This window comes from Puma concolor, chromosome B4, assembly GCF_028749965.1.
Source record: "Puma concolor isolate L17-30 chromosome B4, mPumCon1.1.hap2, whole genome shotgun sequence".
Taxonomy (NCBI): Eukaryota; Metazoa; Chordata; class Mammalia; order Carnivora; family Felidae; genus Puma; species Puma concolor.
This window is the reverse complement of record NC_141673.1, coordinates 89,127,170-89,146,782: the sequence shown is the minus strand read 5'-3', so window position 1 is coordinate 89,146,782 and position 19,613 is coordinate 89,127,170. Positions and strand designations below refer to the sequence as shown.

Here is a 19,613-nt window from a genome sequence, read left to right as displayed (position 1 = left end):
CAAATAACCTGAGGCAAAATAATAAGCCTGGGATGCTCAAGGTACAAGAAGAAGACTAGTGTGGATGGAGAGGAATGAGTAAGAAGTAGAGTAACAGAAGATGAGATCAGAAGAGTAAGAGGGAATACTTGTGGGGAACAGATAGTTGGGGTGGGGAGGACAGATCATTTAGGGTCTTGTAGGCCATCGGAAAAACTAGATATTACTAAGAGTGAGATGGGAAAACAGGGAGTAATGGCATGATCCAATTTTTATTTTGAAAGAATTTTTGTAGTTACTGTGTTGAGAGGGAGGATGAGAGCAGAAGCAGAAAGATCTAATAGGCTGAACATGATGTTGCTACCCACAGTGGTGTAGAAGGCAATGAGAAAGACCTGTCTGAATCGGCTTGGGTTACTATAAAGAATATACCACAGACAAGGTGGCTTAAACAACAGAAATTATTTCTCATAGTTCTGGGGACTGAAAGTCTTAAGATCTGGATACCAGCATTGTTGGGTTCTGGTGGGAACACTCTTCCTCATTTTCAGATAGTACCTTCTTGTGTCCTCACAGAGCAGAAAGAGAAAGTAAGCTTTTATAAGGACACTAATCCTATCATGAGGGCTCTATCTTTATGACTTAATTCCCAAAGAACCCATCTCCAAATATCATCACATTAGGGTTCAGGATTTTAGCATATGAATTTGGTGGTGACACAAACATCCAGTCAATAACAAAATAATATTTTAATGCTAGATTTAAAAGGAATTTGCTTATGGGTAAATCAACAAATTTTGTTAAAATTAATTTGAAAATAAAACACCTATAACCACTAGAGTTAAAGTATTTTTTTAGAACATTGAATAATTTGTTGTTTTCATTTTAATTTGTTCTCCAATAATAGTGATGATTTATAAATTTAAAAAAAAGTTCCATTTCTAGCTGAATTCCTAGAAATGCCACCTTTGAGAATGTCTAGCCACTTCCCTCTCAGTTAGTCTATACTGTTCATGAAGGAATAAAGAATATCTTATCACCATGGCCATCTCAGACATCATCTAGAAATCTTTAATAATATTAAATAAAAAATAACAGCCTTGACTGTCCTGCTCTAATTACCTGATGTTGTAACCAAATTAGAAAATGACGCTTTATCAATGTAGCAATGGTAATGTTAAAGGACTAGGTAATGTTAAAGTACCAACTGGTATATAGGAAAGGTGGGTATGCTTTTTATGATAAAAATAATGTTTTTAAGTAAATAAGATAAGCCATTTTTAATTCTATGCATATATAAGCATTATAGTCTTTTTATTAATCATTTTAACTTTTCTTTCTGCTTTTTCATAGATGTTCTTAGTAGCCCTGTCACTCAGCTTTATGTGTAAGGCACTCGGTGGAGTTGTTATGAAAAGTTCCATCACTCAGATAGAAAAGAGATTTGACATATCATCTTCTGTTTCTGGCTTAATTGATGGAGGCTTTGAAATGGGTAATTTTTATTTCTATTTTTATTATTACTTAGTAACCAGATTTGTTGAGGTAAAACTGTTCATAAAAGCTCTACACCATTGATTCTTAGGAGTAAATTCTATCCCCCACCCCAGGGGCAATTTGATGATATCTGATGTCACTTTTGGTTGTCATAACTGGGGGGAGGGAGATTGTTATAGACATCTAGTAGTAGAGGGTAAGAGTGCCACTAAAAATCCTACAATGCACAGGACAATCCCCACAAAAAAGAATTAATCTAACTTAGAATGTCAATAATGTAGAGGTTGAGAAATGCTGATTTATACAAACTCATTGCTTGCAGCTAATACTTTTTAGGGCTGTACCTTTCCTCTCTCAAGGTGCCCTAGTGAAAAAAAAAAATTTTTTTTAAAGTTTGGAGAGAGGATTATGACTCTGATGATTTAAGGAAGGAGGAACAGCTTTGGAGCAACCTCTGTTCTACTGTTTGACTGGGTATAAAATTTGGGGTGAAAGGTTTTTTTTATAGAACATTGAATGTATTGCTTTGTTTTCTTTAATTCAGATATCTCTAATAACAGTGAGGTTTTATATTATTACTGGACAATATTTTCTCTTACTTTATGAATTCATAGCTTATTACCTTTGCCTTCCCCCCTTCAGAATTTTTTCATTTTAAATAATATCCAATTATTGAACAAATATTAAAAAGTATTATAAAATGTTTAACTTTCATCAGCTTCAAGGTTTATGTTGCTCTCGAATTTTGCATGTAATTGAATCTGCTAACACCCACTGAATTAATTCCATTCTGGATTTTAAGGCATTAGTTTACTTTTGCAAATTTTTCTTTGCTTCTCCTAACATGTCCTGTGTTTCTTCTTGAGGATGACTGGTGAAAATATCACCGATTTGATAAGATATGATTAAGTGGTCATCACCTTGTAAGCGTGATGTCCTCACAACAACTTGTAAATTTTACAGTTGTATCTTTTTCACGTCTTATTTCTTCCTTCAGCTCTGTTGTTCTACTTGCATTCTGTGCATGTTTGCTCATCTTTTTATTGGTCTTCAAAAGTAACATTGACATCTTCTGCATCCCCCTTCTTCGTGGTGCCCACCATTTTGGTCCCTTTTTAGACTTCTTAATGATTTGAGGGGACTCAAAAATTATGTATGCTGTATTAATTACAAATATTTTCTGTAAGTTTGCTGTTTATCTTTTAAGTTAATTTAAAGTGTATTTAGCTATTGAATATTTTAAAAAATAATTGTATAAAGAAAGACCCATCTATATTTTTATTATGAATTCCGCTTTTTCATGATTAAGAGGTTATCGACACCTTGCATCCTTCACTCTTCACCTCTGAGATTTAATAAAACCATCTAGAATTTTAGTTTTGGATTATTATTAACTTTAAATTGTAATTTTCTGTGTGTCTCTTTTTATTGAGGAATGGATTCTTAATATTTTTGTTAAACTTTGTAGCTATTTGACAGAAATTATGTGGGCATGGTTTTAGGTTTTCCTGGTTTCTTTGCTTACCACTGTTACTTGAATCTTATGACTTCAAATCTCATCTTTAGTTTTTCTGGAGTAGATCTTTAAGTTGTTATATTTTCCCACAAATAATTGAACACATAACATATTTCCCAAGCTCTTGCTTGTTGGAAAATATATTTACCATTGTATTCAAGTAATAATTTGAGTATGGAATTAAAATTTCAAAATCTTTTCCTTGGTACATTTAAAATATTTACCTACTGCCTTTTAACACCCAATATTACATATAAGACATCATTATAAATATCCTTGTCATGCACTGATGAGTACCTCCTCTTTATCTCTGAATTTCAGAAATTTTACTAACATATATCAGGGCTGTTTTTTGTTTTTTTTTTTTTTATTACTTCTGGAGACATGTATCTGAGGGGTTAACTTTAACTGAAGGTTTCCCTTTAACTCAGGGAATTTATTTTCTATTTTCAGATGTGTATCTTTCTCTCTATTATTTATTTTCTTCTGGAACATATATAAGACAAATATTAAATTTCCTCACAGTTTGGTTCCTTTAACTTTTTCTGTCTAAAATTACCTTTGTTTGGAACACCTGGGTGGCTCATTCGGTTAAGCGACCGACTTTAGCATAGGTCATGATATTGCGGTTCATAGGTTGGAGCCCCCATGTCAGGGTCTGCGTTGAGAGCTCAGAGCCTGGAGTCTGCTTTGGTTTCTGTCTCTCTCTCTGTTCATCCCCCACTTGCTCGCGCTTTCTCTCTCTCTCTCTTTCAAAAATAAATAAGCATTAAAATTCTACTTTCATTGACTTTATTTTCCATCAATCTCTGATACTGTCTTCTATCTTATTAGCTCCCAATATGTACATTTCTCTATACTATTTAAAATTTTTTTTAATGTTTATTTTTTGAGGGGGGAGGGGCAGAGAGAGAGAGAGAACCTGAAGCAGGCTCTAGGCGCTGAGCTGAAGTTGGACACTTAACCAATGTAGTTACCCAGACATCCCTTACTATTTTTGATTTACAAAAATTCTTATTATTCTCTATTTTTAGTCTGCCAGTTCTTATTTTATGGATGCATTATACCATAGTACCTCTAGAGATACTAACTGGATTTTTTCAGTTCCTCCGCTTTTTAGTTTCCTTATTTAACTGTTTCTCTATAAGTTACTTTATCTACCAGTTCATTTTGGCACTTTTATTGAATTTTTTTTTCCCTATCAACTGCTTTAGTAATTCTTGATTTGTGTCTATTTGCTGTTATACATGTAGCTCCAGATGGATTAGGTTGGTCATGACTTCCTCTACTTGGAATACTCTTCTTCCCCTTTTTTAATCTAAATAATTTATACTAGACATTAAATCTCAAATGGCCTCTCCTCCAGCAAACTTTCTTGTAACCCCTACTTAATTTAAGCTCTTCTTTTCTGTGATCTAATACCATCTCTGTTCATCTATTTATTTTTATCACTGGTATATATGTTCCTGGAGGACAAATACTATCGTTTATTCCTTTTTTTTTTTAATTTCTAGCTCTTAACACTATGGCAGGTACTTAATAGGAATTTAAAAAATGATAGGAGTGAATCAATAAATCCCTGAATGAACACCTTTCTCTCAGGTCAGGAAGATTTTCTGCATTTTTTTTCCAGCCAAAAACAATTCAAACCAATCTAAATTCTTCAGTAAAATTTTATGTCACTAATATTACCTGGTCATTCAAGTGATTTCTTTCCTATCTAAAACTCATTCTTCTTATTATTAATAACATATAATTTTACAGTGAGTGATTTAATGTAAGTAGGTTTCACCTTCTCAATTGAATTACATGACCTTTGGGGGAAGGTACTATGTCTTATGCTTTACTTGTATTCATTCTGGGGCTTTCCATTCTACTGGACACACAATTGGACTGTCAATGTTTGCTATGATTAATCATGTCAAAATAATTGTATTCTCTTTCTAGGAAATTTGTTTGTGATTGTATTTGTGAGTTACTTTGGATCCAAACTACACAGACCAAAGATAATTGGAATTGGTTGCTTCATTATGGGAACTGGAAGTATTTTGACTGCTTTACCACATTTTTTTATGGGCTAGTAAGTGTTAAACAGTTCTGTCCTTAATTATCATTTAACTATAAATTAATGGTAGAATTCCATCTTTTTTCCTTTTAAACAAGCAGTCATCTTTTAAGAGGAATACCCAGTAAGCATGTGTAGAAATGAAGTATATTTTGTATAAGTAACTTACTGCTTTATCAGCCATGGCTTTCATTGACTTTCAGATATGAATAGCACTAAAGAAGGTATACATTTTCATAGGAAGTAAATGAACTTTTTATGGCCTTTTGATATGACATACACTGCATGTATTTGCTTACGAGTTTTTTTTTTTTTTTTAATGCTCAATAAGAGTTTATCACCTAACCCACTACCATATCCATTGAGAGTATTCTTCTTAAGGTCATTGTATCATTATGATTAGAGTCAAATACTAATGACAGCAAACCTAAAATAGTGATGGCTTAAATAAGATAGAAACTTATTTTCCACATAAAAAAATTAATGTAGCCAGACTAGGCATAATAGATTCATGCTTCTTTTTTATCATATTTCTCTGCCATTTTAAAAAAAATGTTTATTTATTTTGAGAGAGGGAGAAAGACAGCATGAGTGGGTGGGGGCAGAGAGAGAGGGAAAGAGAGAATCCAAAGCAGACTCCATGCTGTCAACATAGAGCCTGATGCAGGACTTGATCTCATGAACCATGAGATCTGACCTGAGCCAAAATCAAGAGTCAGACACTTAACCAACTGAGGCACCCAGGTGCCCCAATATTTCTCTGCCTTGCATGGCGTTAACCTCATGCTCCAAACTGGCAATGTTGTTCCAGGCAACAAGATAGAAGAAGGGAAGAAGAACCAGAAGAAACAGTGCATGCTGGCTGGGGCTTAAGAAATATTTTCAGAACTATAACACTTCTCCTAACTTCACATTGGGCAGAACTTTGTTACATTTCACATCCAGATATAAAGACATTGGAAAAAGTACACTTTATTCCAGGCTACCATGCTCCTAGCTAAAAATCCCACCTACTATTACAATGGAAAGAGAGAAGAATAGATATTGAGAGTTAATGAACAATTTCTGCTAAAGATATTACTTATTCATTGTCAACACAAACAGTCATGTCTTTTGGCATACTAATTCCTTTCCCCACCTTTATTTGACTGTCATAAGAATTTTCTTCTTCCTGGTACTGCTGCTTCTTATTTTCATTATATTTCTGTTTCTTGATTTATTTTCTATATATGTGGTTTCTTCATCATGCCCATACTTCTGTTGCTGACACCATAATGTCAGTATCCCCTAACCTCCCTTTTCAGTCTTCTTCATTTTTCATTCTGGATTTTTTGTATGAACTGTGTGCATTATACGTATCAATCACATATATACATTAATTTTTTCTTACACTTAGTCTCTATATAGTCAACCACTTCATGGGTATCTCCAGCCTAACATCCGATAAGAATTTCCCATTCATATATTCAAAACTAAATTCATCCTTGTGTCAAAACCAGTTCAGATTTTTCACATTCACTCTCTCAATAATGATTAATTTAACCACAGTGGAACTCAAACCAAAGTCAAGGGGCTCATTCTAGATTCTCTATTTTGACACAGATGACAAGTGGCCACCAAATCTTCCTTATTCTACTTCCAATGTGTCAGATTGTCTCCTTTCATCCCTATTTTTCCTAACCTAACTTAAGCTTCCCACATCTCGGGCCTAGAGTTTTTGCCTTCAGTCTCAACTCCATTATAACTCATATTCCATACTATTCATTTTCAAACACAAATCTAATTATTTTATTCCTGCTTAAAATTCCCAATTTCCTACAGCAGTGTTTTTCAAGCTTCAGATTCTGACCCGCTAGGGGACCAATTCAGATTATTGAAACCAACAACTTTTGAGAGGATAGGATAGAATAAAATAGAAGAATATACAGTATGAGAGCAAATATTGTTCTATGAAACTTTTATTTTGATTGTATATATATATATGTGTGTGTGTGTGTGTGTGTGTGTGTGTGTGTGTGTGTGTGCGCACGCACGCATATGTATATGTTGTTGTGATGCAAAATGTGTTTCTTACTGTTGGTCAGAGTTGAAAATGTTGAATGCCTCTTGCCTATGGATTAATATCCAAACTCATTTACATATAACCTGACTATCTTTCTAGCTTCATCTTACACTGCTCCCCAGAGTGGAGAATCATACTCAAGGCTTGTGGTGTTCCCCCATGTGCCATGCATGATAATGTTATATCTTTGTGCATGGTGTTTCTATAGCCTTGCATAATCTTCCTTGTTTGTCTAACTGTTGAACTCCTATCCTTTTTTAAGGTTTATCTTGCATGTCCTCTTCATTGTGAATTCTTCTTTAGTTTACCACCTTCCCCACCTCAGAGGAAAGCTGATCATCCCCTTTTCCTTTATGACAACTCAGGACCTATTATATTAAAATTATCATGTCTTTTATTGTATATGTTTATCTAATAGAGAATAAAATGCCCTCGGTACAAAAGCTGTGTGTTTTATTTCTAGTTCCCTGGAGCTGAGCATAAAGCCCGGCCTGCAGTAGGCTGCCCTTGGAGCTCACAAGACACCTCAGTATTTTTGGATCAACACTGTCCCTATACTAGCTCCATCTCTGTTGTTCTTATTAAGTTCTTCCTCACTCAATTGAAATAGACTAGAATTTTTTAAAACTAAGTTTTGTAGTCAGACATTTGAGTGTGTGGGGGGGAGATGGGGGTATGAATATCTGTGACAGAAGATCAGACAGGTATTGATAAAATATATAGATGAACTGGTATGCATTATAGATTGACTTGTAAAACACTAAAGTTTATTAAATGTTATCAGAAAGTTTATCAGGAGGTTTAGATTGGGACCACTTGAGGATAATTCAAATGGGTGGATAGGTATAGTTAGCAGGGGATTTTTTTGTTTTGTTTTTTAACAAAGCATGAAACCAAGATATTGTACCTCTTGAACAGAATACAAGCACTCCTAGAATGATAATCCTCCTTTCCTGGGGAGTATTGAATAATATTTCTTAGTGGGCATTCCCATTCATTTGTACCCATTTCTTCCCCTAAAATACAAGCTGGGAAATTCACGAAAGGGATTCTGATAACTTAGAGAAAAAAAACAGTGCAAATAAAGTGGGAAAATTTATCTGTATTTCTGGGAAAGTGAAACTATTCAGTAGATAAGCAAAGCTTTAAATCTGGTGATATTCTTACAGTTACAGGTATTCTAAAGAAAGTCTTGTCAATCCATCAGAAAACTTAACAACAAGCTTTTCAACCTGTTCAATTAGTGAAAATTTGTTACTCAATAGTACATCACCTAAGATAGTAGAAAAAGGTAAGAATTGATAATGTCACTAATTCTATAACTGGTCAATTTAATTATATCTGTGAAAATTATTATGAGATTTATTAGCAAAAGTGGTTAAAAATAGGAAAAGTATTTGCATTATTATGTATATATGACAAAAGCATGCTAATATGTGTTACATATAAGAAGCTTTTAGAAGTAATAAGAAAAGAAGAATATTTTGGGGCATGTGGGTGACAGTCAGTTGGGCCTCTGACTTCGGCCCTACGTCGGGCTCTGTGGTGACAGCTCAGAGCCTGGAGCCTGCTTCGGATTCTGTGTCTCCTTCTCTTTCTGCCCCTCTGCCTCTCATGCTCTGTCTCTGTCTCTTTTCTCTCACTCAAAAATAAAAAACATTAAAAAATTTAAAAAAAAGAATATTTCAGTATTCCTACTGAATATATTGGCAAAGAATATATACATTTAAATTAGGAAAGTGGTATAAATATGTTAAAAATGCAACTTTACTCCTTAGGAGAAACACAATTATTACACCAATTAAAGATTATTTTTACCTATTAAGACACAAATTGTAAATTATAGTTATAATTTTTTTGCCTATTGGGTGTTTCTACTTATTAGGAAAACATTTCAAAAAATATTTTTCTACCTGTTTTTATTAAAAATAAAAAGAAATGATATAGAGGGAAAAACATTTATGTATTGCTGGGAGTATATAAATTTCTAGATTTTTGAAAGTTAATTTTCAATATAGTAAAGAACATACATGCTTAAATCAGCATATCTACTTTTACTGACTTATCTTAAAGAAATAATCTGGAATGTGACCGGATTTATTTACAGTTCTAGCTACGGCATACCTGTTTAACAGAATGAAAACTTCAAAATATTTTGTGAGTAAAAAGTAAGGGATTAATTAATTAATTAATTAATTAAGTTACAAAACTTATTCAGCACACCACCATGCAGTCATTAAACCCTGATATAAAAGAAATCTTAAAAACATGGGGAAATTGACATAACATGGTGTTAAGTGTAAAAGGAGATTATAATATGATCTGGACATTTAAAAATATAATGTACATAAATATTATGCATATTTTTATGTGAACTGAAAATGTGGAAGATACATGCAAGCATGAGAAGTAGCTCTCTGAATGTGGTGGGGTTATAGATAACTTAGTTTTTACTTGTTTACTTTTTGCTTTCCTATATTGTCAAATTTTGTAAAGTAACTATGAATCAGTTTTATAATTCGAAAAAATAAAAAAAATCTTAAATGGAATAATTAAGGGATTAAAGCAGTTGAGTTTCTTATATAAATGCTAAAATTAATATTTAAAATAAAACACTCTCGTCTGCATAAAATAAAACACTCTCGTCTGCATAGGTTGTGAAAAGGAATCTGGATCATATCTATGGATATATGTACTACTGGGTAATATGCTCCGTGGAATTGGGGAAACCCCCATAGTACCCTTGGGGATTTCTTATATTGATGATTTTGCTGAAACAGGACATTCTTCTTTTTATTTAGGTAATGTACAGAAAATATTAGATTTTATGATTACTTTCCCTGGGTCCACCCTTGAAATAATAGTGTTCCTAAATTCATTTTTTACTTACTAAAAAATTCTTTGGAGACTTGTATAATGTTATTATTGGCATCTGATAAAATTGTTTTATAATATTTTTAGGTACTTTGCATGCATTATCAATGATTGGTCCAATCATTGGCTTTATACAGGGATCTCTGTTTGCTAAAATGTACGTGGACATTGGATATGTAGATCTCAGTAAGTATAATAAGAACAAGGTAACATAATAATACTTTTCAAGTACAGGACATCATCCTTCCAAATACTGAATCCACTTTTTCAGTAGTTCTTGACTATTTGTGTGATGAAGTGTGAACAAAATTAAAAAAATAGTGTCTCAGAATTGATGTAATAGAGTTTAATTTCTGTATCTACGAAGGGCAGCAGTCATTATTCTCAGAATTTATTGCATTTCAAAATGATTTTTTGACTGGCTACTTATAATTCTTTATTCTAGGCAGTATCAGAATTACTCCTAAGGACTCTCGTTGGGTTGGTGCTTGGTGGCTTGGTTTCCTTGTGGCTGGACTATTATCCATTATGTCCTCCATTCCATTCTTTTTCCTGCCCCAAAATCTGGATAAACCACAGAAAGAAAGTAAAGATTTAGGATCTTTGCATTTCCCCAAAACAAATGAGAAAAGGAGTCAAATAGCTAATGTGACCAACCGTGGGCAAAATATTAGTGAAAATATAACTGGTAAGTATTTCACATTTATAGTCAACTTGGAATTGTTAATTTCAAATGAAAGTAGACGAAACTATTTCTTAGTTGCCACTGGGCAGAAAGCATAATTCTGACTCTGTTTGATGGAAACTTTTAGAGACGTATAGAACGAGATGTTTCAAGGTGCACGTCATCCATCTCTAGATAACCATACCTGGTCCTGTCTTGCTAGACTCTAACACTTACTACAATTATTTCTAAGAAAGTCCTTCCACTTTTAACATCCGTTACAATTAGTCACCCCTCTAATTATAGACCCAGACTACAAAATTCATGCCATGGACAGAAGTTATGAATTTTTCACACACTTGTTTGTAGGCACAGATTGTTCTATTATTATTGTAATAATGTCACCTGAGACACAACATCATTATTCTCTTCTCCTTGTACCACAAGAAAGGTGATTTATAATACTATATAGTATTTTAAAGCAGAAAAGTTGCATACCAAGAAACAGATCTGAGTCCTGCATTAAATAGAACTTTATAATTTTTTAACTTTGGTCTTCTCATTTCTGTGAACTTTCTACTTAAAGGTAAAATTCTACTTAATAATTGTATTATTAACATAAAAATTAATACTAAGTGCTAACAAATAAGAGACATTGCATGTCTATTCACTTTTGTTTCTTGAGCACCTAGCATATTGCCTGGGACCCAGTTGAAAACCAAATATTTGTTGAATGAATGAATAAATTAATTAATGATACATGCAGTTGTATGGTAGAGTGCTAAGAATAACCAAATATGAAGTGAACTGAGCAAGTTGCAAAACAGCATGTATGTATGATTTCACTTTGGGGTAAAATAAACTAATTGAATAGATATTAATGAACATATGGAAAAATGAAGGAAAATATAAAAACTGTTGACAGTAGAATTGCAGGGTACTCTGATTTTCTATGTTATATATTTAAGTAATTTTCAATCTTATATAACTTTTATATTTACAAAATTAAGATATTAATGTATACTTAAGCTGCATTGTAATATCTTATCTTTATACTTTTATAGATTTTTTCCAGTCCTTGAAAAGCATCCTTACCAATCCCCTATATGTTATATTACTGTTTGCATCATTGCTACTGTCCAGCAGCCATATTGGTGCTATTACTTATGTCTTCAAATACATAGAGCAACAGTATGGTCAATCAGCATCTGAGGCTAACGTTTTTCTTGGTAAGACATGTTATTTATGTTTGTTTGATAAGCTATATACTACCAAGTAATTGAGTTTCAAGTGACATTTCGTTGTGAAGGCAATTTTATATTTTAGTAAGTATAATTTCTAATTATTTTTTTGCAAATCTTGTTGAATTTGTCTGTCTCATGGTGTCATCATTGTTCTGCATTTGAAGTCACATATCATGCTATTTTTGAGAAGATGAATTCCTAGAAGAAAAGTTGCACGTGAATGGACTATTTAGATATAGTATCTGTATAATTGAATTTTATAGTTTAGTGTTGAGATCCTGAGACAAATCCTTTTGTAATGTAATCATAATTTCATAATTCGTTGACTTTAAATCAGAACTCAGCTACCAACAAAAAATAGGAAAGAGAAAACAAACACATCATTGATGTCTACATAATTCAAACAGGTATCATATTTTACGAGTTTTTTTCTATAATATCTGTTTCTAGTGACATATTGAGACTTGCTTTTGAAGAAAAGGTTTTCTTATATAATTCTTCCCTCACCACCAGTATAAAATGAGATTACTATTATTTTATTTATTTATTAATTTTTGGAAAGAGAGAGAGAGAGCATGAGTTGGGGAGAGGAGCAGAGAGAGAGGGAGAAAGAGAATCCTAAGCAGTCTTCATGCTCAGTGCAGAGCCCAACACAGGGCTCAATCCCTCGACCTTGGGGTCATGACCTGAGCTGAAATCAAGAGTCAGACCTCAACTGACTGAACCACCCACGTGCCCCAATATGAGATTTTTAAGAGCAGTACATTACCTAGTACATTACTCAGCACAATGTAGAAACTCAGTAAATATTTGATAAATTAAACTGAACGTCTCAAGTGGCATGTGAGTAGGTCATAAGTAAACAAGAAAATGATAATTATGGTCAATACTTTTATTGAACTTAAGGTAAAAGTTTAAATGGTAAAAGTTGAGTTTGACTCCCAGTAAGGTTCCCAGACTGAATTATGTTGTTGTTGTTGTTGTTGTTGTTGTTTGTTGTTGTTGTTGTTGTTAGAGGGATCTTTACCTTTTTTTTTTTTTATTTTTTTTTTTAACGTTTATTTATTTTTGGGACAGAGAGAGACAGAGCATGAACGGGGGAGGGGCAGAGAGAGGAAGACACAGAATTGGAAACAGGCTCCAGGCTCCAAGCCATCAGCCAGAGCCTGACGCGGGGCTCGAACTCACGGACCGCGAGATCGTGACCTGGCTGAAGTCGGACGCTTAACCGACTGCGCCACCCAGGCGCCCCGAGGGATCTTTACCTTTAATAACTCTTGCAGGACAATGACATGGAAAAATTATAATAGGGGTCCTTTTTAATACCATATTTAGGCCTATTTATCATTTTAGGGTATATGTGTGTTGGGATGAATAAAGAAGAGATATTAATTCTAGTATTTAATTTTAAAGTGATAGACAAATTTAGAATGAGTTTTTAAGGATTGGAACTCTTCATTTTGAGGAGGTGTAAAGGATTTAGATGGTAGAATGCAAGTCTCATAGACAGGTGATATTTTGTTGCTGTTTTCCAGAAGAAACTCCCTCATGGAAACCATCTGTTCAGATATTCAAACATTCTCAGTCCGACTTTTGCTATAGGGGGACCCAAATTCCCAGCACTGGCATCAAGAAGTTATTTTTGTTTCTCCCATGTGCTACACTGTGTCTCCTACCTCCATGCAGGACTATTGGCTTTCTACTTAAGTCGTAAGATAGGATACATTTGGTTGATGTACTCTGTGTTTCATATTATAACACATTTCGAAATAACCATATTTATATAACAACAATTTTTTTCTCTTATTTCCAGGAACCATAACTTTACCAACTGTTGCAACTGGAATATTTACAGGAGGATATATCATTAAAAAATTCAAACTTAGCTTGCTTGGAATTGCCAAATTATCATTTTATACCAGTGCATTGGCCCTCATATTTCAACAATTCAACTTTGCAGTAATTTGTGAAAGCAAATCAGTTGCTGGCCTAACATTGACCTATGATGGGTTTGTATATGTCAATATATTAATTGCACAATGTATAAATTATACAATGTAAAAGAATATAAGTAAAACAGGGAAGATAACAATCTTAGATAAACTTTTTTTAATTGAAATTTCAATTTACAAATTCTTTTTTTTTTTATATATGAAATTTATTGTCAAATTGGTTTCCATACAACACCCAGTGCTCATCCCAAAAGGTGCCCTCCTCAATACCCATCACCCACCCTCTCCTCCCTCCCACCCCCCATCAACCCTTAGTTTGTTCTCAGTTCTCAACAGTCTCTTATGCTTTGGCTCTCTCCCACTCTAACCTCTTTTTTTTTTTTTTCCTTCCCCTCCCCCATGGGTTCCTGTTAAGTTTCTCAGGATCCACATAAGAGTGAAACCATATGGTATCTGTCTTTCTCTGTATGGCTTATTTCACTTAGCATCACACTCTCCAGTTCCATCCACGTTGCTACAAAAGGCCATATTTCATTTTTTCTCATTGCCACGTAGTACTCCATTGTGTATATAAACCACAATTTCTTTATCCATTCATCAGTTGATGGACATTTAGGCTCTTTCCATAATTTGGCTACTGTTGAGAGTGCTGCTATGAACATTGGGGTACAAGTGCCCCTATGCATCAGTACTCCTGTGTCCCTTGGATAAATTCCTAGCAGTGCTATTGCTGGGTCATAGGGTAGGTCTATTTTTAATTTTCTGAGGAACCTCCACACTGCTTTCCAGAGTGGCTGCACCAATTTGCATTCCCACCAACAGTGCAAGAGGGTTCCCGTTTCTCCACATCCTCTCCAGCATCTATAGTCTCCTGATTTGTTCATTTTGGCCACTCTGACTGGCGTGAGGTGATACCTGAGTGTGGTTTTGATTTGCATTTCCCTGATAAGGAGCGACGCTGAACATCTTTTCATGTGCCTGTTGGCCATCCGGATGTCTTCTTTAGAGAAGTGTCTATTCATGTTTTCTGCCCATTTCTTCACTGGGTTATTTGCTTTTCGGGTGTGGAGTTTGGTGAGCTCTTTATAGATTTTGGATACTAGCCCTTTGTCCGATATGTCATTTGCAAATATCTTTTCCCATTCCGTTGGTTGCCTTTTAGTTTTGTTGGTTGTTTCCTTTGCTGTGCAGAAGCTTTTTATCTTCATAAGGTCCCAGTAATTCACTTTTGCTTTTAATTCCCTTGCCTTTGGGGACGTGTCGAGTAAGAGATTGCTACGGCTGAGGTCAGAGAGGTCTTTTCCTGCTTTCTCCTCTAAGGTTTTGATGGTTTCCTGTCTCACATTCAGGTCCTTTATCCATTTTGAGTTTATTTTTGTGAATGGTGTGAGAAAGTGGTCTAGTTTCAACCTTCTGCATGTTGCTGTCCAGTTCTCCCAGCACCATTTGTTAAAGAGACTGTCTTTTTTCCATTGGATGTTCTTGCCTGCTTTGTCAAAGATGAGTTGGCCATACGTTTGTGGGTCTAGTTCTGGGGTTTCTATTCTATTCCCTTGGTCTATGTGTCTGTTTTTGTGCCAATACCATGCTGTCTTGATGATGACAGCTTTGTAGTAGAGGCTAAAGTCTGGGATTGTGATGCCTCCTGCTTTGGTCTTCTTCTTCAAAATTACTTTGGCTATTTGGGGCCTTTTGTGGTTCCATATGAATTTTAGGATTGCTTGTTCTAGTTTCGAGAAGAATGCTGGTGCAATTTTGATTGGGATGGCATTGAATGTGTAGATAGCTTTGGGTAGTATTGACATTTTGACAATATTCTTCCAATCCATGAGCAGGGAATGTCTTTCCATTTCTTTAAATCTTCTTCAATTACCTTCATAAGCTTTCTATAGTTTTCAGCATACAGATCCTTGACATCTTTGGTTAGATTTATTCCTAGGTATTTTATGCTTCTTGGTGCAATTGTGAATGGGATCAGTTTCTTTATTTGTCTTTCTGTTGCTTCATTGTTAGTGTATAAGAATGCAACTGATTTCTGTACATTGATTTTGTATCCTGCAACTTGGCTGAATTCATGTATCAGTTCTAGCAGACTTTTGGTGGAGTCTATCGGATTTTCCATGTATAATATCATGTCATCTGCAAAGAGCGAAAGCTTGACTTCATCCTTGCCAATTTGGATGCCTTTGATTTCCTTTTGTTGTCTGATTGCTGATGCTAGAACTTCCAGCACTATGTTAAACAACAGCGGTGAGAGTGGGCATCCCTGTCGTGTTCCTGATCTCAGGGAAAAAGCTCTCAGTTTTTCCCCGTTGGGGATGATGTTAGCTGTGGGCTTTTCATAAATGGCCTTTATGATCTTTAAGTATGTTCCTTCTATCCCGACTTTCTCAAGGGTTTTTATTAAGAAAGGGTGCTGGATTTTGTCAAAGGCCTTTTCTGCATCGATTGACAGGATCATATGGTTTTTCTCTTTTTTTTTGTTAATGTGATGCATCACGTTAATTGATTTGCGAATGTTGAACCAGCCCTGCATCCCAGGAATGAATCCCACTTGATCATGGTGAATAATTCTTTTTATATGCCGTTGAATTCGATTTGCTAGTATCTTATTGAGAATTTTTGCATCCATATTCATCAGGGATATTGGCCTGTAGTTCTCTTTTTTTACTGGGTCTCTGTCTGGTTTAGGAATCAAAGTAATACTGGCTTCATAGAATGAGTCTGGAAGTTTTCCTTCCCTTTCTATTTCTTGGAATAGCTTGAGAAGGATAGGTATTATCTCTGCTTTAAACGTCTGGTAGAACTCCCCTGGGAAGCCATCTGGTCCTGGACTCTTATTTGTTGGGAGCTTTTTGATAACCGATTCAATTTCTTCGCTGGTGATGGGTCTGTTCAAGCTTTCTATTTCCTCCTGATTGAGTTTTGGAAGAGTGTGGGTGTTCAGGAATTTGTCCATTTCTTCCAGGTTGTCCAATTTGTTGGCATATAATTTTTCATAGTATTCCCTGATAATTGTTTGTATCTCTGAGGGATTGGTTGTAATAATTCCATTTTCATTCATGATTTTATCTATTTGGGTCATCTCCCTTTTCTTTTTGAGAAGCCTGGCTAGAGGTTTGTCAATTTTGTTTATTTTTTCAAAAAACCAACTCTTGGTTCGTTGATCTGCTCTACAGTTTTTTTTAGATTCTATATTGTTTATTTCTGCTCTGATCTTTATTATTTCTCTTCTTCTGCTGGGTTTAGGCTGCCTTTGCTGTTCTGCTTCTATTTCCTTTAGGTGTGCTGTTAGATTTTGTATTTGGGATTTTTCTTGTTTCTTGAGATAGGCCTGGATTGCAATGTATTTTCCTCTCAGGACTGCCTTCGCTGCGTCCCAGAGCGTTTGGATTGTTGTATTTTCATTTTCGTTAGTTTCCATATATTTTTTAATTTCTTCTCTAATTGCCTGGTTGACCCACTCATTCGTTAGTAAGGTGTTCTTTAACCTCCACGCTTTTGGAGGTTTTCCAGACTTTTTTCTGTGGTTGATTTCAAGCTTCATAGCATTGTGGTCTGAAAGTATGCATGGTATGATTTCAATTCTTGTAAACTTATGAAGGGCTGTTTTGTGACCCAGTATATGATCTATCTTGGAGAATGTTCCATGTGCACTCGAGAAGAAAGTATATTCTGTTGCTTTGGGATGCAGAGTTCTAAATATATCTGTCAAGTCCATCTGATCCAATGTCTCATTCAGGGCCCTTGTTTCTTTATTGACCGTGTGTCTAGATGATCTATCCATTTCTGTAAGTGGGGTGTTAAAGTCCCCTGCAATTACCATATTCTTATCAATAAGGTTGCTTATGTTTATGAGTAATTGTTTTATATATTTGGGCGCTCCGGTATTCGGCGCAAGACATTTATAATTGTTAGCTCTTCCTGATGGATAGACCCTGTCACTATTATATAATGTCCTTCTTCATCTCTTGTTACAGCCTTTAATTTAAAGTGTAGTTTGTCTGATATAAGGATGGCTACTCCAGCTTTCTTTTGGCTTCCAGTAGCATGATAAATAGTTCTCCATCCCCTCACTCTCAATCTAAAGGTGTCCTCAGGTCTAAAATGAGTCTCTTGTAGACAGCAAATAGATGGGTCTTGTTTTTTTTATCCATTCTGATACCCTATGTCTTTTGGTTGGCGCATTTAATCCATTTACATTCAGTGTTATTATAGAAAGATATGGGTTTAGAGTCATTGTGATGTCTGTATGTTTTATGCTTGTAGTGATGTCTCTGGTACTTTGTCTCACAGGGTCCCCCTTAGGATCTCTTGGAGGGCTGGTTTAGTGGTGACAAATTCCTTCAGTTTTTGTTTGTTTGGGAAGACCTTTATCTCTCCTTCTATTCTAAATGACAGACTTGCTGGATAAAGGATTCTCGGCTGCATATTTTTTCTGTCTAGCACACTGAAAATCTCGTGCCAATTCTTTCTGGCCTGCCAAGTTTCAAAAGAGAGATCAGTCACGAGTCTTATAGGTCTCCCTTTATATGTGAGGGCACATTTACCCCTTGCTGCTTTCAGAATTTTCTCTTTATCCTTGTATTTTGCCAGTTTCACTATGATATGTCGTGCAGAAGATCGATTCAAGTTACGTCTGAAGGGAGTTCTCTGTGCCTCTTGGATTTCAATGCCTTTTTCCTTCCCCAGTTCAGGGAAGTTCTCAGCTATTATTTCTTCAAGTACCCCTTCAGCACCTTTCCCTCTCTCTTCCTCCTCTGGGATACCAATTATGCGTAGATTATTTCTTTTTAGTGTATCACTTAGTTCTCTAATTTTCCCCTCATATTCCTGGATTTTTTTATCTCTCTTTTTCTCAGCTTCCTCTTTTTCCATAACTTTATCTTCTAGTTCACCTATTCTCTCCTCTGCCTCTTCAATCCGAGCCGTGGTGGTTTCCATTTTGTTATGCATTTCGTTTAAAGCGTTTTTCAGCTCCTCGTGACTGTTCCTTAGTCCCTTGATCTCTGTAGCAAGAGATTCTCTGCTGTCAGCTATACTGTTTTCAAGCCCAGCGATTAATTTTATGACTATTATTCTAAATTCACTTTCTGTTATATTATTTAAATCCTTTTTGATCAGCTCATTAGCTGTTGTTATTTCCTGGAGATTCTTCTGAGGGGAATTCTTCCGCTTGGTCATTTTGGATAGTCCCTGGCGTGGTGAGGACCTGCAGGGCACTTCCCCTGTGCTGTGGTGTATAACTGGAGTTGGTGGGCGGAGCCGCAGTCAGACCTGATGTCTGCCCCCAGCCCACCGCTGTGGCCACAGTCAGACTGGTGTGTGCCTTCTCTTCCCCTCTCCTAGGGGCGGGATTCACTGTGGGGTGGGGGGCCTGTCTGGGCTACTTGCACACTGCCAGGCTTGTGATGCTGGGGATCTGGCGTCTTAGCTGGGGTGGGTAGGCAAGGTGCACAGGGGCAGGAGGGGCAGGCTTAGCTTGCTTCTCCTTAGGTGATCCACTTCAGGAGGGGCCCTGTGGCCGCAGGAGGGAGTCAGATCCGCTGCCGGAGGTTTGGCTCCGCAGAAGCGCAGAGTTGGGTGTTTGCGCGGAGCGAGCAAGTTCCCTGGCAGGAACTGGTTCTCTTTGGGATTTTGGCTGGGGGATGGGCGGGGGCGATGGCGCTGGCAAGCGCCTTTGTTCTCAATTTACAAATTCTTAAAACCTCCACTTCCTAAAATCTCAAAAAGTTCTCCTTTTATTCCTTCCTAAAAGAA

The 19,613-nt window shown here is 35.7% G+C and overlaps 1 protein-coding gene and 1 pseudogene across 3 annotated transcripts in view; one reads left to right on the top strand and one right to left on the bottom strand.

The window, feature by feature from the left end:
- The window catches only part of LOC112867300 (solute carrier organic anion transporter family member 1B3), a 75,969-nt gene that overhangs the window by 31,392 nt on the left and 24,964 nt on the right, over positions 1 to 19,613 (top strand). For all 3 annotated transcript variants that reach the window (XM_086713948.1, XM_086713949.1, XM_086713950.1), the window contains 8 exons: positions 1,333 to 1,474; positions 4,940 to 5,072; positions 8,289 to 8,410; positions 9,774 to 9,920; positions 10,081 to 10,179; positions 10,439 to 10,681; positions 11,722 to 11,886; positions 13,715 to 13,910. In XM_086713948.1, the coding sequence (XP_086570074.1) occupies positions 1,333 to 1,474; positions 4,940 to 5,072; positions 8,289 to 8,410; positions 9,774 to 9,920; positions 10,081 to 10,179; positions 10,439 to 10,681; positions 11,722 to 11,886; positions 13,715 to 13,910 (1,247 nt within the window). The remainder of the gene's footprint in view (positions 1 to 1,332; positions 1,475 to 4,939; positions 5,073 to 8,288; positions 8,411 to 9,773; positions 9,921 to 10,080; positions 10,180 to 10,438; positions 10,682 to 11,721; positions 11,887 to 13,714; positions 13,911 to 19,613) is intronic.
- LOC112867420 (prefoldin subunit 4 pseudogene) lies at positions 2,127 to 2,647 on the bottom strand (annotated as a pseudogene).